Source organism: Orbicella faveolata, unplaced genomic scaffold (genome assembly GCF_042242905.1).
Source record: "Orbicella faveolata isolate gen_17 unplaced genomic scaffold, um_ofav_v1 contig_26, whole genome shotgun sequence".
Classification (NCBI taxonomy): domain Eukaryota; kingdom Metazoa; phylum Cnidaria; class Anthozoa; order Scleractinia; family Merulinidae; genus Orbicella; species Orbicella faveolata.
In genome coordinates this window covers 11,918,698-11,933,456 of record NW_028301554.1, presented here as the reverse complement: position 1 = coordinate 11,933,456, position 14,759 = coordinate 11,918,698, and the positions used below count along the sequence as shown (strand labels likewise).

Here is a 14,759-nt window from a genome sequence, read left to right as displayed (position 1 = left end):
TGGTTCAAATAACTAAAAAAGAAAGTACATGGAGAACGGTGTATTCCAATTAACTAAAAGATTGTCAATCCAAAAACTGTTGGAATATCACAACAAACAACACATTTGTATAAGGTACATCCACAGAAGTATAGGTGCTCAGGTCATGTCAACAATCCCTCCACAGAAACGTCAAAAGCAAAGGGCCAGCAAAACACCTGAAGCTTTTAGCTTCACTTTTCCTGATCACTAGAGCCACAACTGAGAATTTCTATTGGGATGAAGAATTGCCTGCCACAGTTCAAGAAAAGTGCACTTTTTACTTTTCAGTGTAGAGGAACAAAAGCATTTAGAAAATACAGCCAATCAAAATACAGGAAAGCCGTTGTATATTCGTTGTTCTCCTAAAGAACACCTTTCGTGCACCTACATCTATCAAGTCAGTTTCATGTGACACCCAAAGAACTTACCGTCCCGTAATTTTAGTGCCACTGATTCCAACCATTGAAATTAATGCTTTTTCTATTTGCATTGTTTTAGTATCTTCTACACTACCTCAACTCTCTTGAAGACTGGCTTGACAACGAATCATGTAGCACAATTACTGTCAGTCAACTTAGCTGGAGCTTGTTGCAGGATAGTTTCCACACTACATTATTCTTGGAGTACAGTCCAGCTGTGATTGCAGTAGCAATGATATATTTCTCTCTGATATGTCTTGGGATTAAAGTTCCATCTCAGGGGGTTCGACTTTCTTGGTGGAAGGTTGGTGTCTTAGTACTTGAATTTTTTAAATTTACAGTAAAATTACAGTTAATACAAGTTAGCCCCAGCTGCAAGGTTAATAATTTCAATTCATGTCATTATTGAGTTCCGGTCTCGACACAGCAAGTTTAGGTATGAAGTACGAAACATTGGTAGACACTGGCACCTCACAACAAAGCATTGGTATTGGTGTGTTTCCTTATGAATGTATTTTTATTATAGTTCACAGTAAGTTACTAAATACAGATGTAAATATATTTGACTGTATTTTAAAAACTGTATCTACAAAGAACTCACGACAGTCCGAGAGCTCTGAGTACCTTGACCACCCCTCCCCTCTGGCTAGGAGATTGGCCTGTCACACGTCCATTCAACATGCGCCTCTCTAGCAAGGTCCCCTCTCAATACAGAACCCTCAAGCACTGTTCAACAACAGAGCAAAGTGTCCAGTGAGCGACACAGTCAAAATTAACGTTGTTTAGCACTGAAAACATAAGTATAGCTGAGTGAAGGAGAGCAGCGATTAGGTTTGTACTTGGGCTTCGAAAACATAGCAGGGCATTTTATTCAGCAAAGTCACTCAGATATACTACCTACAAAATTGCAACCGCTAATTTTATGGGAAGCTAATTTTAGAAACAGTTTTTAAATTATTTATCCTTATTTATTCATCCTAAACTTCAATATAGTAAATTATCGCATTTTTTTTTAATTGTATACTGTAAATTTTAATATATTGTAAAGTAGTCTAGTGTACCCAATTAATTCTTAATTTCGTATTCTTAACTGTACATTTTAAATCTTAATCTATTGTAACGTAGTAGTGTCCCCAATCAGCTTCTGTAAGCTAAATACCTACCCTGACACTTAAATAAAGTTATTATTATTATTATAAGGTTCTCATAGTTCCGAATTTCTCGGCTATGAATGATTTAATCCAAACATAAAAATAATACATTGTAGCTTTAATACCAGTCATATAGGAATACTTTCCACCAAATATCAGAAGAAAGGGTCTAATATTAGAGCTATACGAATTATTTAATTATTAAATTATTAAATTTTATTTATTTTATATCTTGTTCATTTATTGATTTATTTCTTTATTCGTTTGTTTATTTAATACGGCAACGATCGGAGAGGTAAACTCGGCTGAAATTGACTCATTTTTTACTTAAAATTGTGTAGGGAGAGACACAGGTTTGCACGCCATTACAGCGCCAAGCTACAAACAACCAAACAAACTCTCACAACTTCAAAAAACTCATTTGAATTTACTTACAGTGACTTTCCTTGCCATTTAAAGGTGAATAGAGATAAACTTGCGTTGATTAATCGTCTATAGGAGTGTAAAAAGAGCGAAAGATTGACGATTACTGGTAATTCGTTCAGGAAAATAGATCAACTCAACGGATTCTGCCCGCTGTAACGGTCCGGATGAGAAAATTCCGCCTGCTCCAGGAACCAATCAGATTGCAGGATTTGTTGAATTCCGCACGCTCACGAGCTGAGAAAAAGATAATGTGCAGTATTACTTCAAAGTTGAATTCAACTTTTGGAACGATTGATAATGCCACGGCCGACAAAATGACTACAAAAGTCGTGTCGTGCTTTTGATTTACAACTTTCATCTTTCTTTCTCTGCGCTGTAATATTCTGTCGCGCGGTGAAGAAATTATTTCATTTCTTGTTTTCAACTTGGTTTTTACTTGTGTCTTTTGCTTTTATTTTCCCTTGTTTTCTCAAATGTTGGCCATTATATATAATGCAAGAATGGATATTTTTCGTTTTGTCCTCCAAAGTCAATATTTAAGATATTTCCCCTATTTAATTTTCTCGGCCTCTTTTGGGAATTTTGTCGTGCGAAAAAAGAAGTTATATGATTTCTTCTTTTCTTGTCAGTTTTACACATCAGGTTGAGTTCCTTTTGTTGATATATTTATAAAAAAGAAAGCGGTTGTTAATAGTGTTTGTAGTTCCAGATTAAGACTATTACTTCATCGGAGATTTCACAACGCTACGACTGATGGTGCAATAATACAGTTTGTGTTGATCAAGTGATGTGGTGTCTATAGTAATCAATGAATCATCAAGGGCTGCTTTGGAATGTGCACTGCATTGCGACTGTAGAGCTAAGAAAACAGTTAAATTAATTTTAAAGGCGCGGTTATAAGATCTAAAAGATCTTCTTGTTCATTTTTGGACAATGTGGAGATAAATGTAGATAAAATCTGTTTCTGGAAAGTTAAGAAGGGGGTCACTGAACGTCCAAGATGGTTATTTGTGGCCAAGATCTTTTTTCCAATGTTTCACATTGTGTCGTCAATTATCGGACCGTACACACAGCAAATGTCACTAACAACCAGGAACGTGGTGTGACAATATAATTATACAGGTAGTATCCAATGCTTGGATCATGTGTATGATAGGTAGTGTCCATTGATATATCGACCGATACATCGGTCAACATATCAACAGATCACCGATATATCGGTCAATAGTCGGTCAATAAACAGACAAACTATCAATCGACTGGTGGTCGAAAGTCAGTCGATATGTGGCTTGTCGAGTGTCGGTGAGGTGGCGGTAGTCTCTCGGTCAAGTGTCAGTTGTCTCTCGGACAAGTGTCGGTTATCTATCGGTCAAGTGTCGGTTGTCTATCACTCAAGTGTCGGTATATCGGTCAGGGGACGAGGGTCGGTCGTGTTCAGTTCAGCACAGGACAACACTTTTGAGACTTTAATCTCAATGGTCTCTCCGTCACTACCCTACTCTTGAATATCTTCCACATCAAACGACAACTCTGACATAATCCATAATCTGTAAGTGAACAGATGCACGATGACGATAACATCAAATCTATTTGTCTTTCTTTGTAGACAAAGCTAATTTTATTCATGTGTGAAAGGCAAGCCGGGTTCAGCTTCCTCCAGAACCTATGGCCAAAACACAAACTAGCTCAAAGAAAATACTACCAAAACTCGAACTGTACTAGCATTTTGCAGAATAAGAAAATTTGGTATTTTTTATCTTTTTTGATGTCACCATTTACTGATTGAAAACTTGCGAACATGTGCCAATTTCTTTCACAAATTTTATCCTACTTCAATTCATTTGGATTTTTTAAAGAGGATTTTGTTCCGCGATATCATCCAGCAATCGGTGAAAGCATCCATTTGGGTGAAATTCATAGATAAAAAATCTTCCCTAAAGGGGGCTTTGATGTACATTACTCTTACTTATTTTCGAGAAAACATAGCAAAAATAAATAAATAAATAAATAAATAATCATGAGAAATTCGCGATTTGGTGGAAAAATCGTGTTAAAAAGGTAAAACGTTTCTCTAATTTGTGTGACAACCTTTTTCTTAGGGTCCTTTATTTCGAGAGTTTTCAGTCCCATCGTGAAATTCGCGAAAACTATATATATTTATCTATCATTCCTTACCTAACGGAAGTAATATATTCAGATATCGCTTTGAAGTACAAATGTTATGATAGGATGGTCACGTACGAGATGATTATCAGCATGTGTGTAGGATGTCAGTAGGTTTAACAAGTCATTCAACTGAATGGTTGGAGCGACTGCTTCTAAATGGCTGCATAGAATAGGTTTCTTGTCATTATGATATTTTCGTTAAAACACAGATTTCTTGTTTGGAGAAGTAACTTGTCAGTAATTAGGATACCGCGCTGGACAAACACAAATTTCAGCGAGAGGGATTTCCTTGAATGACTTAACTCTTTAAGACCTCAGTTTAATGTCCAGTCAGTCAATGCGTCAATCTGGAATAATCACTTAGCTTTAAAACGACATCGCTGAACAATGTTAAAGGAGTTTAAGCTGAACCTTTAGAGGTGAAATGCCCTTGAAGTGTCCGCTTGTTGCAGGTTTTGTGCAACAAAATGACTTAATATTGGTGTCCGCATCCGCTTAACAGAGGTGTCCCCTGAATTCAGGTTTATTTTACAATAAATGTGGGAAGAAAATTTAGGGGCTCAAGCTGGTGTCTGCTTAATAGAGGGTGTCCGCTTATTATGAGGTCCACTTAATGCAGGTTTTACTGTATCCTGAAAGCAGAACAGAAATTGAGAAAATTTGAAATTTGCCGTCGCGATTTTTTTCGAGACATAAACAGAAGTATCGTGTTACAATCGCAATGCAGACCTCCCACGGTACGTAAGATTACTCATTATAAATAGGCGATCCAAATGAGCGAGATTCCAAACGTTAAACTGGCGATCCCGAAGTTTTGCGTGGTTCAATTCTACCTTTTATCATCCTCCCGGGCATACCCCCGGGGATTTGACATTTTTTCTCATTCTCTGGTTAAAATAGTTTAAAATTACGAGCTTTCGATTGCCAGTTTTTCTTCTTATTGTAGTTTTTTCTACTTCACACGCTTTATTGTATATATTTCAATGATCGCGTTTCTATTCTTTGTTTGTCAAAGATAGCAGATTGGCAATCGAAAGCTCATAATTGCTGCCGTAGTAAGTGAGCCTGAAGCGAACAAGCGAAGCAGCTCTCTAATCAGTAGAAGATTACTTGATAGGGGCTTGCAATCACTTTTTCTTACTGAACGCAACGAACTGTGGTTATGCGCGAATGAAAGATTTAGGACGCGCAGTGGAAAATGCGTAACTGGACGATTTAACATGCTCAGTGGATTTCCATGTGCTTTCTTGGCACTGTTTTAGGAAGCAAAAAGAAGGTGCGTTCTTTACGGTGTAAATTGCTCTTTTTTTCGCTTCTTGCTGGTTTTTTTACACTTCTTTTATCCTTCAGGTCCTTATTGACTTTACTTATGTAAAATTTGCCTTTTCTTTATTTCAGGACCAAATTGCTGCTTGCAGAATGTCTAATATAAGTTCAAGGTATTGAACTTGCATCTCCTGGTTAACTGCATGCTTTACCGAGGTGAGTTCTTTGGTGTCTTCTCGGGCATGTAAATTGCTCTTTTCTTTCGCGTGTTGTTACAAAAATACCGCTTCCTGCAAACAAGGATGTCTAATTCTAATTTATTTTTAACAATTATTCGCTAATGTTCACTGAGCCTGAGGCGAATAATCATTGTTTTAGTATAATTTTCAGAGGTGAATATCAAGGACTACAAAATAACGGACTAAAACATAAAAACACACATGCAATTGTTCTTGTGCATACATGCATGCAACCGTAGTTTTAATAATGAGCTTACATGTACATCGATTGTCAATCAATTTACTCATCGAGTTCGGCAGTAAAACAAACAAGCGAAACACTATGAAAAATAAATTCATGCGGCATCTTTGTTTTATCGTTGTTGACTTCATTTACAGTTTTCAGCATCGCCTAAAAATGAGTAGCAAAATAAATTTCGGTCAATCGATCTGACCTGCTGGCGATCGACGCAACCACTGCATTTACAATTCTTGAAAGCCTTGAATACGAGTTCTTGAAAAGATTTTTGGTCCATGGGCGACAGCAGTCATTTTGAAAATTCTCCATCCTTTCAAATATCCTGTCCTTGGAGTGATGTCTTTCGAATAAATGAAAACTTCATTCAGCAACTGTCCGCCATGTTTATTTGCCGAGAAGGCAAAGATGGCGAGCTTAGTAACCAAGCTCTAGCGAGGTGAATATAGCGTCATATGATGAGCTTTTCGACCAATCAGAATGTCCAATTCTTATATTCACCTCTGGAAATTATACTACTAGTTTATATTCACTGTTGCTATCAACAGGGATAGGAAACATTTATAAACCAAATGCTGTTGAAGATTCCAGTGATTTCAATGAAGAAAACATAACCGAACTCCTATTATCTGTAGAAGCAACAGTGTTCTTCAACAAGAAATTCAACATCACTTCAGTGAAGCAAAAGGACTAATCATGAACATTGTTTAGCACATAAGAAATATGGTTCATTTTATACTGTACCCTACACTGCACAATATTGCTTAATGGACCTTTGCAGTAAGTGCTAAACAGTTAACTGTTTTGCATTGTACCTGCCATGACACTACAATGTCTAATTCATAGCATTAAGAATTTTCTAAGGAAAACGACCAATTTTTTAAGTTTAAAAGACATGTTTCGACAGAACTTCTGTCATCTTCAGTTGAATGAATGATTACAAAGCAAGTTGAATAATAAGTAGGCAAAAATGCTAATTAAGACAAATAGTAACAACAGAACGTTAAAAGGTGTAAATTAAAAGGATAATTTTAGATTTACATGGTGTAATTGCTGATTGAGGCAAGGTAGTTCTTTTTGAATATGGATAGCCTCCTTTATCTTGAGTTGAAAGCTGGTAGTGGCGTGATCTAAAATATGAAAGCAGTCTATTGAACACAATGAGCGACAACGTTCAGAATTCTGAAGATGTTTGAAGATGTGAGAGGCCCTATCAACGGCTAAGTGCTCACGTACGCGTGTAGATTTAGGATGCTTCTTTTACATGAACTCTAGAACTCTAGGCACCCCAACGTAAGGTTTACTATGGAAAAAGAACTTAATCGCAAATTGTCCTTTCTAGATGTTCTTATTGATAATAGTGACACTAATTCCTTCCTAACTAGGGTTTACCGTAAGAAAACCTTTACTGGGTTATTAACTAATTATTTTAGCTTCACCTCTTACTCATACAAAGTAGGTCTCATTAGGACTCTTGTTGACAGGACCTACAAGATCAACAACACTTGGTTGGGGTTACACGAGGATATAACCAAGCTTACTGAAATTCTCAAAAAGAACCTTTTCCCTGCCCATTTAATTGAAAAAGTGGTTAACCGTTACATCACTGGGACCCATAGCAATCATTGTCCCCGGGGCTACCCCCTTACCACCTCGCCCACGTTTTACTTTAAGCTGCCGTACATAGGCCATTTTTCTGTCATCACTCAGAAGAAGATTCGACACTTACTCAAGCGCTATTGTAATGATTTAGACATCAAATTAGTTTTTTCTTCCTTTAAGATAGGTAACCTTTTTGGTGTGAAAGACCCTATCCCCGGCGGGCTTCGTTCACGTGTGGTTTATAAGTTTACATGTGCGGGCTGTAATGCCTGTTATGTCGGCGAAACCTCCCGACATTTTTCCACGCGCGTACGTGAGCACTTAGTCGTTGATAGGGCCTCTCACATCTTCAAACATCTTCAGAATTCTGAACGTTGTCGCTCATTGTGTTCAATAGACTGCTTTCATATTTTAGATCACGCCACTACCAGCTTTCAACTCAAGATAAAGGAGGCTATCCATATTCAAAAAGAACTACCTTGCCTTAATCAGCAATTACACCATGTAAATCTAAAATTATCCTTTTAATTTACACCTTTTCACGTTCTGTTGTTACTATTTGTCTTAATTAGCATTTTTGCCTACTTATTATTCAACTTGCTTTGTAATCATTCATTCAACTGAAGATGGTCGTTTTCCTTAGAATCTTTACATGTCTGCTGCTATCTAGACCATTAAGAATTTGTATTAACTGAAGAGAAACTGCCTAAGTTTGTACTTTACACTTACCATGCACTGCACAATATAGCTTAACACACATTTCCAGTTGGTGAAAGACAGTTTTAACATGGTACATGATGTCAGGGCAATGTTAAATTCGTAATAGATAGTTTATAGTAGACATAACAACATATTTTATAGTTGCTGTTGAAGAAGAATCTGATTTTTATAGTCTATATTATGTCAACAACAAAATGTTGCTGTTAGCATGTATAAAGTTTGTGATAAAAAATTAACTGTTTGGCAGGGTACATGATGTCGCTGCAATGTCAAATTCATAATCATATGATAGTTTATGGTAGATTTTACAACATTTTATAGTTGCTGTTGAAGAACAATCTGATCTTTATAGTATATAATTATTATTTCAACAACAAAATGTTGCTGTTAGAACGTATAAAGTTTTTGATAAAAACAGAAGCCATAATCGCGGACGGAGACCGTAAGCGCGCGCCATTTCTAGTATTGGGGTTGTCCCCATGATATGGGACAATAATTCTATTTTTAGGACAAATTGCGCCATGGCCTGCGGCACACGCGCGTACATACTGCGTCCGAAATTCCCGAAATGTTTCATGTTTTTGGCCCACAACTCAACGCGTTTACGTCTGTTGGAATTTTGCTTAAGTATTTTCGTCGTAAGCTGCTCCAGTTTGAGTGAAGTAAGACAGTGTCGAATTTAGGTATGTTCCGCTGTAAGGTTATATATATCGCTGACCAAGTTGTGTTTCGACGCATGCTTCTTTTACATGAGCTGCTGTACATTACTCCACTTTAAATTTCACATATGTTGAAGATTAACAGCTTTTCCATTACACAGCGAAAAACTAGCTGGATATATTTAGATATGGCAGAGCTTCAGGACTTCATAGTTTCCTAGCTCCTCTTGCCACACGCTTGCGAGGAATTTGCCAGTCTATCGCGACTGAAAAGTGAAACAAAATAATTACTAGTTTGGTCAGTTTGAGTTTCGCCTGAATTGCAAGCAACGCTTGATGTTTCATCAAGGCCCAATAACTTAACGTCCGTAGATATTGCTCAGTTTTATTCGTGTAAAAATCCAGTGAATTCTCTGTTGTCGATGAATGAGAGCGCCCGCCGATGTGTGTTTTGTACATGACAAATTGTACTTCTGCCGCACTGTCGTGTGAAAGCGTACATCGAACTCAAACAATAACTCTATAGTTTTTAAATATGATTAAGATTGATAAATGTTTGAGAATATGTTAAAAGCTAAGCTGAAAATATGTGAATAAAGCAGAAATAATCAGCAAAGTTACGATGACGCTTTCTTTAATCAACTTGGAATAACGATTTCGATTTGTTGATCGAGTTATCAAATCTCCTTGTCTATTTTCATTTTCGCGGTGCAAAATTCACTATGCTTATGTTGAAGAAACACACATGATGTTAGTAGCCTTTTTTGCGTTCGTGAAATTTGTTACAGCATCTCAGCACAAAAGATAACGAAAGAAATCTTTGTCAAGATTTGTTGACGATTGGAAACACCGACTTTGACTTGAAAGTGCACGCGCTGCACTATGCAAATGAGCTAATTGTACGCGTCAGACTTTCCTTTCAAAAACTTTTCCAAACTCACCAAACAACAGTCCGGAATATCCCGATAAATTAGGACAGTCATGACGTCATCAAGCTATTGTTTGCAGGGAAAATGGCGGACCTTTTATGCGGACCAAGAAAATATGTTGTTTCCAGTCTCGCATAGAGTCTGGCCAGCATTATCCAGGACTTTTTGCGACCAAACGTCGAGAAGGAGAATAAGCGGCCATTTTGGTAGTGGGAGAACGTTGAATGTCTTCTAATCATTGAGTTTTTTTGGTGTCAAGCGACGATGTAGACGCGATTTTGTGGTCAAATATTAAGGTTAGTAAAGTGTACGCGTTATTTTTTAGTATTCACGTATTTTTCATTGAGCTGTGTATATTTTTTACTGGTTCTAGTGTTGCTAGAGTTTTATCATGCCAAATTACATGGTTGTAAACAACTTCGATATTTTGTAAACTCTCTTTGAATTTGAGGCGTTACAAGTGTACCTGAACCGCTGTTGTTACAAGGCCTGAGTAAGCATCGTTCCTTCATTTTTATGACAGTTGTTTTCAATTTCTCTCTCTTAAGTACATGGAAGAGCATACTCGACTGCTCGAGGCACTTTGCCGAATTTTTGGGGAAAAAACAAAGGGAAAAGAGAGGAAATAAGACGTCGCTAAGTACGCGGACGAAATTAAACAAATTTGGGAGGTCTCTGTTTTGGTGGATTCACCGAATGTGCACCCCAGTTTTATCACTGGAGAGCCAGCAGCCTGTTGAAAACCACCTGCAGCACAGAAGTGGCAGCGAAGCAGACAGGCTTGGGGTTCTGCAGTGATTCCCTGTAAATGGATGCTATCAGTATCCCAAGGAATGGCACAAAGGGTAGAGAGATTGCTTGTGCTCATTTACCAGACGTCGAGGGCCATGCAAACAAGTAAGTTGCAGCTGTTCCCAGTAGATGATGATTCTTTTCACTTCCCCATGAAGCTTGAATGTACCAGAAAGTAATGTTTTTGCAAAATAATTTTTATGAACGCAAAGACTGAAAAGGTACGAGAGTTTATAATGTAGTGTCGAGTGTTGAACATTACTAATTGTGAAACTAATGCAAAACATTAATTGGTTGTGAACAGGAAACATATCAGTTTGGTTAAGAATATGTAATAAAAAATAGAAAACATAAGAGTTATCAGACCACTTGAGGGCAATCTCTCATTTAGTGAGACTAATGTGGTAACTACATTCAAAATAAATTCATATGTTAAAACGAAAAATACATTTGTAATAATATTGGCATCTGTAAGCAATGTAATAATCTTCCAAGCGTTTGTGCTTTGTTTCAGGTCCTGCATTCTGCTAAGAGGCAAATTCAAGGTCGGGAGTACCTAAAGAGTGAATAAAATAAAATGGATTTCACTTTCAAGACTGAATTTGTTTTGTATACTTTAAATAAATATATAATAAAACCTTGGGACATGTGGATGGATTGTGAATGCTCCCTTGTCAACCTGTCCAGGAATTATATTTTGATATTTTTGGGTAAATAACTTGTGAAAGTCAGCAATTATATGTAAGTTTTCATAATTTAAATGTGGAAATCAGACGTGATATCTTTTAGCACAGTAACAAATAGATACAAGAAATATTTGAAATAAATACCAAAATGGAGAAATTTCAGATTTACAAAAAATATATTACCAGAATTTTTGACTATCCCTGCATCCAACAACACTAAAATTTTGGGTACATTTTTTCTAGCTTAGTTTATTTTGTATAAAAGAACAAGAATTTCTCACTCGTATGCGTTATTGAAAATTCTGTTTTAATGATGATTTCATTTCCTCGATTTAGCCAAAACGTATAACATTTTGGACATCTACAATTTATCTTTGCTGGCATATAAGAACACGCGCGTGCTGTCGATTTCGGCCCGATAATCCCTAGATAAGAGGAAAGCCTCAATTCTCATATCGATCATTTCTGTGCTTAGAAAAATGCAGAGTAAAGATGCTTACCGATTGTACGGTCTCTTTCCAAAGAATGATAACAGCAGCTCGTCAAACGTGGCGCGCACTGCGTTCTGTGGTGCTTCCTTTGGTCCGAGGATAATCGTTATCTGGGCAGAATTGTCTGTGACATGGAACGCGAACACAAACTTTCCTTTTATTTTATAATCTGGACAGTATTTAACTAAATTCGAGATAAATATAATCCTCCTAAAGGCCCGCATTCATGGTATTGGAAAGTATTCGCGACTCTCTTTGTCCGCCATCTTCAATCTCTTGGTTTGTTGTGAAACACAACACTCCAATCAAAACACGCATTCTCATTGGTTGAAACGTGAGTTTCGTGACATCACAGATGTCCTAATTTATCGGGATATTCCGGACTGAACAAGCAGAAACAATAAGAAACCGTCAAAACAGGTTTTGGTTATGATGAACCATTGTCTGAGAAACTCACAAATTAACTCGATACCAGAGAAGAGAGTTTTCTTGCTATATTCTTAAATCAGAACAAATGCAGAAACATACGCGTAAGCTTACAACTAGCGTGAGCAGATCTTATTATTCATTCCCAGCGCGAGATTGAAGTCTTGTTTTCGACCCTGAAAAACCCACCTTTTCCGTTAGCTCAGAGCATAAAACTACATATAAGCGCCCTGGTTCGTATTCCCTGCCTTATTCCCTGCCATCGCTGTGAAAAATACGCAAGAGAATCTCTCAACTCTCACCATTTGATCGCGCAACGTGACAACACCCACGTGAGAGCCCCCGACATGTGCGTGAATCCGCGCGGATATATGACGTCAGGATGTGCAATTTGTTCTAAAAGAAGAAAAATTGTCCCATATCATAGGTGCGCGCGAATCCCGAGACTTACGGTCTCCGTCCCCGATTATGGCTCCTGATAAAAAATTAACTGTTTGGTAGGGTATATGATGTTACTGCAATGTCAAATTCATAATGATAGTTTATAGTTGATTTTACAACATTGATAGTTGCTGTTCAAGAGGTATTTGATTTTTCAACACCGAAATGTTGATGTTACAAAGTTTATAGTTGTTAACAAAATGTTTATTTTATAGTTTTATTAAAGAGTTTTTTCAGAAGTGTCCATTGCACAATGTTGATTCGTAGGGACCATTCATTTTCTGAGGGGGACGGGGGTAGACTGATGTTTTAGAGCGGGGGGGAGGCGTGCCAATAAATTTGCCTTCAAAGGGAGGATCATGCAAAAAACATTTGCAGTGAAGGTGCAGCACACAAAACAACTTGTTTACAAAATGTCCATTTTAAAGATTTATTAAAGAGAGGAAAGCAGGGACTGGTGATATTTTACAGGGGGTCGTGCCAAACAGTTGGCTTTAAAGGGGGAACCGGACCCATGCAAAAACATTTGCACTGTAATGGGGGAGGGGTTACTAAAATATCCCCCTCCTTTATGTACCATCTTCAGCTAAATGAGTTTTTTGTAATTGCCATTATTTTTTTTTTCCTCCTTTTTTTTTGACGGGGGGGGGGGGGGGGAGAGAGGGGGCGTAATATCAAATATTTATGAACACTAATAGAGCCAGGGAGAAATTCCAATGAAGAAAAGGGCTCTTGTATTTTGCACACACTATCTATTATTATTATTATTAAATCCCACGAAGCACTCAACCCCATAAAAATTTAAATTGGTTTCCCTTCATAACGATTCAAATATGGCTTTTTGTAGAGATCAATTCTTCACCGTTCCAAGCAGATGACGTAGTACAGTTCATAAGGTTACTGTTAGCATACTTAATATCGTCCTCCCCTTCGGCAGCATTATTACCATTTAGGTATACTAGTTTTAAACTATTTTAACCAGAGAACGTTTTTAAATTTTAATTATGTCTTATCCTGGTTACTTGTCCATTCTTGAACTAGCTACCCTGTTTAAATACTTTCAATTATTTTTGCTATTAATATGACACATCCAAAATTTGGGCAGCAGGGTTGATGCAATGATGAGAACGCTCGCCTCCCACCAATGTGGCCCGGGTTTGATTCCATTAAGGTGCCATAGGTGGCTTGAGTTTGTTGTTGGTTCTTGCCTTTCTCCGAGGTGTTTTATCCAGGTTCTCCGGTTTTCCTCCACAAAAAACACTCCAAATTCCAATTCGACCAGTAGGGCCAACACGCGCTCTCTCATAATTCTATTTTTCATTATTTGTAATGCATGAGCGTAGAGGACTGTGCATCTGGCTCTACTGTGTCAACAAGACATAAATTGTTGTTTTGATAGTACGAGTCCAGAAAACAGAACAAAAAGAAAACAAAATAGGAGAAATCTTTAATTTGTACACAAAAAGGCTATGAATTATACAAGGGTGAAGTCTAGTGTAACACGCATCAGGCATGTAGTATTGACTGCACCTTTTTCCTTTTCAGGCCATGTGTTCATGGAGCACAGAAGATGAAATACAAGCAATAATTTACAATATGATTGACTTATATTCATTTGAAAATGTAATAGTCTTATAAGTAGTTTTTTTCGAAACACATTTTGGAATAAAAACTAGCGATAAAAAACGTCGTTTCGATCTCCCTGAGATCATTTTCAAGTTGTAGAAAAAGCGAATGAAATATACATAATATTATATAAGTACAGCTCCTTTATAAAGAGCATTTCGTAGATCAGGCAGTTGAATTTACTTGACACTTTCTTAAGATCTAGCGCTTGTTCGTGATTTTTGAGTTATTTTTTTGTAAAAAAAAATACCTCTTAGTCGGCGCGTCGGGTATGTTATGGACGGGTCAATGGGTGAGTGAGTGAGTGAGTGAGTGAGCGATGTATGTACGTCACACCAATCAGATTGGATCTACTATGAACAGCCAATCACATTTCTAGTTGTAAAGGTAAATGGTATGTGAGAAACACAAGGTATGTATAAACACAAGGACTTTGGTAATTGAAAAATAAAGAGTGACGTGTA

General features: G+C 37.2%; 1 protein-coding gene across 5 annotated transcripts in view; it reads left to right on the top strand.

The window, feature by feature from the left end:
* The window catches only part of LOC110046734 (cyclin-Q-like), a 37,185-nt gene extending 22,426 nt beyond the window's left edge, over positions 1-14,759 (top strand). For 2 of the 5 annotated variants that reach the window (XM_089296047.1, XM_089296046.1), the window contains 2 exons: positions 520-744; positions 14,215-14,759. In XM_089296047.1, the coding sequence (XP_089152173.1) occupies positions 520-744; positions 14,215-14,307 (318 nt within the window). In that variant the 3' untranslated portion in view covers positions 14,308-14,759. Of the gene's footprint in view, positions 1-519; positions 3,999-5,581 lie in introns of those variants that run through there. The other 3 variants (XM_020752430.2, XM_020752429.2, XM_020752428.2) reach the window with 3 other exon arrangements.